The sequence below is a fragment of the Salvelinus sp. IW2-2015 genome, unplaced genomic scaffold, assembly GCF_002910315.2.
Source record: "Salvelinus sp. IW2-2015 unplaced genomic scaffold, ASM291031v2 Un_scaffold741, whole genome shotgun sequence".
In the NCBI taxonomy this organism is placed as follows: Eukaryota; Metazoa; Chordata; class Actinopteri; order Salmoniformes; family Salmonidae; genus Salvelinus; species Salvelinus sp. IW2-2015.
Window position 1 is genome coordinate 1,085,581 of NW_019942601.1, and position 10,378 is coordinate 1,095,958.

General features: G+C 45.4%; 1 protein-coding gene across 4 annotated transcripts in view; it reads left to right on the forward strand.

The window, feature by feature from the left end:
• The window catches only part of LOC112068806 (multivesicular body subunit 12B), a 76,181-nt gene that overhangs the window by 32,764 nt on the left and 33,039 nt on the right, over window positions 1-10,378 (forward strand). For all 4 annotated transcript variants that reach the window (XM_024136015.2, XM_070438306.1, XM_024136014.2 and 1 more), the window contains exon 3: window positions 3,812-3,919. In XM_024136015.2, coding sequence (XP_023991783.2) covers window positions 3,812-3,919 — 108 coding nt within the window. The remainder of the gene's footprint in view (window positions 1-3,811; window positions 3,920-10,378) is intronic.

Here is a 10,378-nt window from a genome sequence, read left to right on the forward strand (position 1 = left end):
CCCACCCTCCCCCAAATATACACAGACACACAGGGTGGCGTCCCTCCAGACTAGTGCCCAGTCCGTGTCAGGGTGGCGTGACCTCACATTCTCTTGTCAGCGTGTACCTCTTGTCCTTAAATCCTACACTGGATCTCTCCATTGGCCCTCAACAGGATGCGGTGTGCACTGACCCTGGAAAAGAGGCTGAGAAAAGATGTCTTGTACGTTTCCTAAACCCCTGGACACTTTCTCTATCACCCACTACCTTCAAACCCTGGACACTTTCTCTATCCACCCACTACCTTCAAACGGCCTGGACACTTTCTCTTATCCACCACTACCTTCAAACCCTGGACACTTTCTCTATCCACCACTACCTTCAAAAACCCTGACACTCTTCTCTATCTACCCACTACCTTCAAACCCTGGACACTTTCTCTATCCACCCACTACCTTCAAACCCCTGGACACTTTTCTCTATCCACCCCTACTCAAACCCTGGACACTTTCTCTATCCACGCACTACCTTCAAACCCTGGACATTTCTCTATCCACGCACTACCTTCAACCCTGGACACTTCTCTATCACGCACTACCTTCAAACCCTGGCACTTTCTCTATCCACCCACTACCTTCAACCCCTGGACACTTTTCTCTATCTCACCCACTACCTTTCAAACCCTGGACACTTTCTCTATCCACCCACTACCTTCAAACCCTGGACACTTTCTCTATCTACGCACTACCTGTCAAACCCTGGACACTTTCTCTATCCACGCACTACCTTCAAACCCTGGACACTTTCTCTATCCACGCATACCTTCAAACCCTGGCACATTTTCTCTATCTCACCCACTACCTTCAAACCCTGGCACTTTCTCTATCCACCACTACCTTCAACCCTGGACACTTTCTCTATCCACCCACTACCTTTCCAAACCCTGGACACTTTCTCTATCCACCCACTCCCTTCAAACCCTGGACACTTCTCTATCCACCACTACCTTCAAACCCTGGACACTTTTCTCTAATCTACCCACTACCTTCAAACCCTGGACACTTTCTCTATCCACCCACTACCTTCAAACCCTGGACACTTTCTCTATCCACCCACTACCTTCAAACCCTGCGACACTTTTCTCTATCACACGCACTACCTTCAAACCCTGGACACTTTCTCTATCCACCCACTACCTTCAAACCGCTGGACCACTTTCTCTATTCACCCACTACCTTCAAACCTGGACACTCTTTCTAATCCTACCCACTACCTTCAAACCCTGGACACTTTCTCTATCCACCCACTACCTTCAAACCTCTGGACACTTTCTCTCATCACCCACTACCTTCAAACCCTGACACTTTCTCTATCCACCACACTCTCAAACCCTGGACACTTTCTCTATCCACGCACTACCTTCAAAACCTGGACACTTTCTCTATCCACCCACTACCTTCCAAACCCGGGCACTTTCTCTATCCACCCACTACCTTCAAACCCTGGGCACTTTCTATTCCACCCACTACCTTCAAACCCTGGACACTTTCTCTATCCACCCACTACCTTCAAACCCTTGGACACTTTCTCTATCCACCCACTACCTTCAAACCCTGGACACTTTCTCTATCCACCACTACCTTCAAAACCCTGGACACTTTCTCTATCACCCACTACCTTCAAACCCTGGACACTTTCTCTATCCACCCACTACCTTTCAAACCCTGGACACTTTCTCTATCCACCCCACTACCTTCAAACCCTTGGACACTTTCTTATCACCCAACTACCTTCAAACCCTGACACTTTTCTAATCCACCCACTACCTTCAAACCCTGGAACTTTCTCTTATCCACCCACTACCTTCAAAACCCTGGACACTTTCTCTATCCACCACTACCTTCAAACCCTGGACACTTTCTCTATTCACCCACTACCTTCAAACCCTGGACACTTTTCCTATCCACACTACCTTCAAACCCTGGACACTTTCTCTATCCCAACTACCTTCAAACCCTGGACACTTTCTCTATCCACACTACCTTCAAACCCTGGACACTTTTCTCTATCCACCCACTACCTTCAAACCCTGGACACTTTCTCTATCCACCCACCTACCTTCCAACCCTGGACACTTTCTCTATCCACCCACTACCTTCAAACCCTGGACACTTTCTCTATCCACCCACTACCTTCAAACCCTGACACTTTCTCTATCCACCCACTACCTTCAAACCCTGGACACTTTCTCTATCCCGCACTACCTTCAACCCTGGACACTTTCTCTATCACGCACTACCTTCAAACCCTGACACCTTTCTCTATCCTCACCACTACTTCAAACCCGGACCTTTCTCTATCCACCCACTACCTTCAAACCCTGGACACTTTCTCTATCCACCCACTACCTCAAACCCTGGACACTTTCTCTATCCACCCACTACCTCAAACCCTGGACACTTTCTCTATTCCACCACTACCTTCAAACCCCGGACACTTTCTCTATCACCCACTACCTTCAAACCCCGGACACTTTTCTCTATTCCACCCACTACTTCAACCCCGGACACTTTCTCTACTCCACCACTACCTTCAAACCCGGACACTTTCTCTATCCACCCACTACCTTCAAACCCCTGGACACTTTCTCTATCCACCCACTACCTTCAAACCCCGGGACACTTTCTCTATCACCCACTACCTTCAAACCCGAGGCACTTTCATCTATCACCCACTACCTTCTATCAACCCCGGACACTTTCTCTATCCACCCACTACCTTCAAACCCCTGACACTTTCTCTATCCACCCACTACCTTCAAACCCTCGGACACTTTCTCTATCCACCCATACCTTCAAACCCGGGCACTTTCTCTATCCACCCACTACCTTTCAAACCGAGCTGACAACTTTCTCTATCCACCCACTTACTTCAAACCCTGCGGACACTTTCTCTTATCCACCCACATCTCTCTCTTGGACACTTTCTCTATCCACCCACTACCTTCAAACCCTGGACACTTTCTCTATCCACCCACTACCTTCAAACCCCGGACACTTTCTCTCTTTCTCCTTCCATTTATGGTCCAGTTGGGGTAGGTATTACTTCATCCATAACTGTCTCTCTCCATTCCATCTCTACATTCATGGCTAAGCACCCCCACACTTCCCCAACCAACGGTTTTTATCTCTCTGTGGTAGAGGCTTTGCTGACCTCTGGTCTGACAGGGAATCTACATTCTCACTGATAGCCAAGTATAGACACTTTCCTCTTAACTCAATTATACATCGGTGGGATGGCCAGTGGCTTCCAAACCAGTCTTGGTGGACCACAGAATTCCTGTTGCCACGGAGAAACCCAAGAATGTGTTGCTTTTGCGTGAGGGTCGCTTATCCTGCATTTTTTTTTCTTTCTCTCTCAAGTTAACAGACACTGCTGGATTGGCCGGATACAGAAGACTACTTACATGAGTAGTGGTGTAACACCCCAATATCCCACAGGTTCAAATATCCTCGGGGTTACTGAGAGGTGGATCCCTCAATTCCCGTTTTACTTAATCCATTTTTTTTTTACATGAGTTTAATGTCACTGTTTTAGTGTTGTGTTCATGTCTTTTCAAGTGTTGTGTTTTGACAATAGGTGTCTTTTTCAGTCTGGAACGTAGAAAACTGCTATTGTCTGTCTCCAAGCTTGACCTGACCTCRTGTCAATCAGCCAGTAAAATCCTATTATTTGCCAGCATCAACAGATTCATCACTATCTCCCTCAATGTTGATAGGTCCACACTGACTAGCGACGCCCCTCTAAATGTCTATCCCTCTCAACCAACAGGTCTCCCAAACAACAGATGGCCTTGACGCTGACTTGTGGAAAGACGGCCTGTTCAAATCCAAGGTGACSCGCTACCTCTGTTTCACCAGGGTCTTCTCGAAAGAAAACGTAAGTGATGAAAGTCGATGTACATTAATGATACCACACTGCCACTCTAATGCCCACTGTGATGAAAATCTGTGTTCCTGAATGGTTTGTCTACTAAATCAAATCGCATTTTATTGGTCACATACACATATTTAGCAGATGTTAGTGCTCTTCACATCACATACAGTAAAGTGAATTCTAACTAATCTAATCCTGTAAATCATGATCATTGCACTAGCCCAGCAACTCCCACACTCATTATTCACTCAAACCAAAACACGCTAAGCAGAAAAAGCTTTTGGAGAATACAAAAGAAAAGAGGCAGTCCAAATTACCTTCAATCGCCACAGCAAATTACAGCCATCACTTATGAACTAATGCAGAACCAACCCACCATGCCGCAGACGGAACAGATATCAAACAAAACTCACTCCACACCAGCGACCCAGCTGGCGACACCTATCAGGGATGCTGAGCTAGTAGCCTTATCCTAAATGTTCAAGTTGAATTAAACATCACAAAAAGTTTTAATGTAATTTCCTGACCGTCTTGTTGACAGCATATAGTCCTTGTCAATTGTCTGTATTCAACAGACAGACAACCCCAAACGTATCTGCCCACTGAGGCACGAATCCTCTTGGTCCTTACTTCACACTGACTTCTTATTGAACGCCTAGAAAAGTACAAAAACTAAATGTGCCTTAACCTTATTTCCTTTTGAGCTGCATCTCGTTTTTTCAACACATCGAATTTATCTCTGTATCCACCCACTACCTTCACCCTGGACCACTTCTCTATCCACCCACACCTTCAAACACAGGCATCTATTATCTAATTCCCACCCCCAACTACATTCAACCTGGACGACTTCTCTACTCACCCCACTCACACTTCAAACCCCTGGACCCAGCTTTCTCTATCCACGACATACTTCAAACCCGCTGACACTTCCGTTGACCCCACCACCAAACCACACCTACTCCCAAACCCCGGAGCAGACTCTTCATCTATCCACCATCCACATAACTTACATAACACTCTGACTACACGTTTTCTCTGATCCTACGACACTGATAACCCATGCTAAAACACCATGACACCAATCTGTGATCACTCATAATCCAACCTAACTACCTCTTCTCAAACCCATGAGTCACCGTCTGCCTACTAATGCCCACGCACTACCTTCAAACCCTGACACTTTCTTCTACCCACCCACTACCATTCAAACAACCCCTGACACGTCTTATACTCATTCACTCACCAGCACATCCTATACAAGAACACCTAGCGGGACACTTTCTCTAGTCTCTACACAATCTACCTAGTCAAACCGAAGCATACTCTATCACGCAACTCAAAACATACATTACAGAACCCTCGACAACTTTCTCTATCCACCTCGACATACACTATCACAAACCCCGGCACACTTCTCGTATCTCTACGCTCACTTACCTTCACACAATCCCCGATCGACTTGCGTGCTTCACCACTACCTTCAAACCCCGAGACACTTCTCTATCACCCACTAACTTCAAACCCGGACACTATTCCTCTATCTACCCACCTAGACTTCAATCAGCCCCTGAACAACTTTGTCTCTGTCCATCAAACCACGAACTAGTCCTTATCACAACCCCGGATGCGTAAAACGTTTTACTTACCTAAATTCAATCTCTTCACGCCGAACGATCTATATCGAGAACCCTGGGACGACTTCTTATCACGCAGATACCTCTAAATCCCCTGTCACCCACGTATCCACTAGTCCACCGAATTAACACTATTACAATACTCCCAACGAGGCCACACACTATTATACATCCCTCATATCCCACCCACAGCCGTACCTAGCCATCAAATCCCGGATCACTGCTACTCCTATAATTCTAACCACAAATCTACCTATCAAAACCCTGGACACTTCTTCTATCTACCCAACTACCTTCAAACCCTGTGACACTTTTCTCTTCTACCCACTACCTTCAAACCCTGACACTTTCTCTATCACCCACTACCTTCAAACCCCGACTAGCAATTTCTCACTCTTACCCACTACCTTCAAAACCCGACACTTTCTCTAATCTACCCCATGTATACTCACACGCTCGCACTATACACCACGCACCATATTCACCACAGTTCTATAACTGATCGTAACACCACCTACCCTTCACAAACACGCCGGAGCACACTTCCCAACTCATTCTCATCTCCCTACACTACTACTATCAAAAACCGACTCGGACACTTCTCTCTATCTAACCCTACGAGCGCTTCTATTAGAAAGAGGACCTCCGCGAGACACTTATCCTAATACGCGAGCGCCCACTTCAAACCCCCACCGTGACACTTGTCAATTTCAATCCGATCTTTACACACTAAACCTTATTTTATAAAAACCACATTACATAACCACAATACAGACACCACAAACTACAACCTAAATCTGATCACTCCAACACCTACTATAACCACTAACCATCTCAAGAACCTTGTGAGCTATCTTTCGTCTACATCCCCCAATCACGTCAACATCGAACTAACTAACCACAAACCCACCACCCTGAGACATAATAACTCATAAATCCCACCGCAACCTCTATAGTACCTTATCAAAAATCCCCCGAGAGTCAAGCCCGACAACCATGACCACCTCCGCTCTCTACTGACCATCTGATGAATCCCATACTCACAGAGACCCTTACCAACTTTCTCCGAATAAATCCAAACAAAACCCCACACATCTACCTCTATAGCGAAAACCCAAGCAACCACATTAGTACTTCCTCCTCCCACACCTCACACCCTCCCACAAGCCCTAACTCCACCATACTAAATCTATATACGCGAAACAAACCCTACAGAACCAACATATTCAACGTCAAATAACCACGTCGCGACCTAACCACTATCACACAAAAGACACAACCCCTAAGGAACACCCTTCCTAAACCTTCCCTGCTTAGGGCGGGGGCCGAAAACAGTACGCTGCGAGCGGCCCACCGCTGTTCCAGGACGCTACGCTCTCATTCGTCCCCCCTATGGCCGAATGAGTAAAACATCTAAGTGCTGTAAACATCCCAACTGCTAACCCGACTCTTACCCTCTGCAGAAAAACCCACACTGGCAACAACCTTTATCTCTACATGCTATCATTCCCTCCCCTTACCTCCACTCTAACTTTTCACACCTATAGTTCGTCTAAGTAAGGGTACCGGTCTCCCTAAGCGTGAAGGTAGACTAACAAATACCCAATAAACAAAACCTGTCCTCCCTCACCTATCCTGATCTTCCCACAAAACTACGTCGCCCCCACAATTAGCTAATTGCTTCAAGGGACTTAACAGCCCCCTCCCCTCCCCCCCCCTCCCTTCCACCTATCTCCCCCTCCTTCAAACCCATGACCCTTTGCCCGCCTCCGCCACGCACAGTCTCCAACTCAATCATCAATTTGCAGACGAACACAACACTAAAAGGATACCAACAAAATGAGACAGGCCCCTTATAAGAGGGTTGAGGGCCCTTGTGATGGTGCCAGTAAAAGTATCTCTCCCTCAACTATCAACATAAATTAAGAATCGGATCGTTAGACTTCACCAAATGGCATGCGATGAGCCCCATTCTTACATCGATTGGGCTCAGGGAGATGTGAAAAAGTTTCAAGTTGCGCCCTGCATACCAACATCATTGACAATCTTGACAAGTGTCACACCTCCACATCTGACAGTTGTGAAAGGCGCACAACATACTGCCTCTTCAACCTCACCGAGCGCAAGAATAAATTGACTTTGGCCCCCTAAGAAATCATCTATCAAACACCAGTCCCACATCCATCCGAAACTTGACCCAGGCAATAGCGTGATATGGGCATGAATCACCGCCTTGCCAAACGTCTTCCCGCTACCTTCTGCAGGAGCTCCCTTCCACACCAATGGTTTGCCCCAAACGTCATGCAAAAACTGCCTACCCTACACAGAAGAAAAACACCACCTCACAACACCCCCCAGATGTCACAGGAAGCCCTCTAAGTAAGTGTGATATCAAGACAAACCCGAAAGCTATGCCTGTCCACCCACTACCATCCAGAAGGCAAGTCAATGCAGTACGACAAGCCCAGTTGCCGACCCAACTCGACATGAGCGCAACCGATCTACTGTGACTGAGATAGAACACCCAGCTCCCAGATATCATTCCCTGCCACCCACCCGGAGCTAAAACCAAAGGAATAATTCTGTTACCCACTTATGCCGGGCCTGTGAAATTGCGCTCGACGTTACTCCTGCCCACGTCTTTCTGAAACTTTCTATTTCTCTACTCTTTCCCCATCTAGCCCCGACAACCGATTTCACAGCCATTGACACACTCGCTCGCATTCCGGGTAGACACCGCTGATGTACAGAAATATGATACAATATAGCTTTCAACATGGAACACTGATCAGCTTAAGATATATATGTGTATTTACATTGTACATTTTAACTCCACAACCTCACCCAAAATATTCCTACACTAAAGCAAGGTTCATAAACTAGCAAAATACCCCTCGGTTTACTGAGATATTCGATTTAGCGGTAAAATCTCTTCCTCAAATTACCACTTATTCTACATTATCATTGATTCCAATACGTAAATTTCTATCTAGATAACCAAATAAGAAGTTATTATTATCGTCACTGCTTTTATGTTTGTTATCCATTGTCATACTGCTCTCTACAAAATTGTCATCCCGAACTTAATCTGTGTTTCACAACAAAGTCCAATCAATTGGATGCAGCGACTTCTATCCTAACGATTTCCACTTTTTGTATTTAACGTGACATAGTATTAATACAATAATCTGGCATATATGATCATATGAGGTCAAGACCATCCACAACTTTGAAATCACACCATATGACCTCATCGTGATCAAAATCTATAGTCCACAGTAAAAAATATAGTGTCCACCAATACAAAATCCAAAATATATTACATTTTATATTAGTCACACTCCCCATTCTAGCACCAGATCTTCATTCCGACATGAATACTTCTCTCCTCTAGACTATCTACTTAATCTATGGTCTATCTCACAACTCAACCGTGACTCATTCCATGAACGCCTCCATTCAACACTGGAATCGCACTCTAACCTATTCATACACAGTAGCTCCACAGCGATGAGACGTCAACTCTTTCTGCTAATCATACTCTATAATCTCCCTACTTATGTACTCCGCCAGAGCTATCTATCTATTCGTCGCTACCAACCCTCTGAAAATTTCCAATATTACCTACAATAATTCTAGATTTGAAACATGCTTCCAATTTTTAATCGCTATCTGAAGTTTTATGTTAATATCCTCACCTGCACGTTGGTGTATCTAGGTAACACGAGAAGCAATGAATCATCAAATACACCCCGCCATCGAACTGTATAAAATAATGTGTATTCCACCCCCACATTCAATAAATTGAACCATATTATTATTATTATCCAATCCTATCTGCCCACCTTCTATAGATACCCCTCACCTGTCTATAGATTTGAAGTACCAACAGTGACTGTGTGAATACCCTGAAACAACTAGGCGCTTAATTCTCTCTTCACTATAAGAGCTACAAAAGTCTACAAAACTATTTATTGTCCAAATTCGAAGCGAGAAAACAACACCAAGAGTAATTTCGACAGAGTTACAGAAGATGGAGGTAGCACAGGTTGTAACTCTAGATGCGAAAATAGCTGATATGAAAAAGAGATAGTGTTCGTAGACCTCCTACTAGTTTCCACCCCACGTATCTTAAGTTTATATATACCAAATACATAAAGACACACACAGAGGAAATACCTTAATAAATTGTTATTCTGAGATAAATATTAATCCGACATCTAAAGCATTGATAATAAATACATAGATACATATACGCGGAGTAAGTCTATCAGAGCAAAACCATGTGTCTTAAGTATGCATTTGATATCGTAATGTCTGAATACGCATGTTGACTCTAAGTACTATCTTCCAAGCTATGACAACAACCTTGCTAGAGCTTGGTGGATAGGCGATGAGGTGAGATGAGGTGAGAAGAACAGGTACGGTAAGGCGATGGATTGGTTACTAGTGTGTCAGCGATAATGAAGAGTGGGCCGAGTGAGTGTCGCGATGGTCGAGGGTGGTAGGTGAGTAGGCAGCGAGCCGTCAGGGGTGCAGGGGGTGTGAAGCTGAACGATTATTAAGAGGTGACCAGTGATTCCATGTCTAGTATATAGTAGGGCAGCAGGGCCTCAGGTGCAGGGTTGGGAGTGACGATTATTAGAATTGGACCCAGTGATTCCATGGCTAGTATAGAGGGCAGCAGCCTCTGAGAGTGCAGAGGTGGAGTGAACATTATTAAAGTGAGCCTGGGATGTCCGATGGTCTAGTGCAGTTAATGAGGCAGCACCCTCTAAAGGTGGCAGGTCTGGAGAGGACCGGGGTGGCGTGGGCTGCAAGTAGG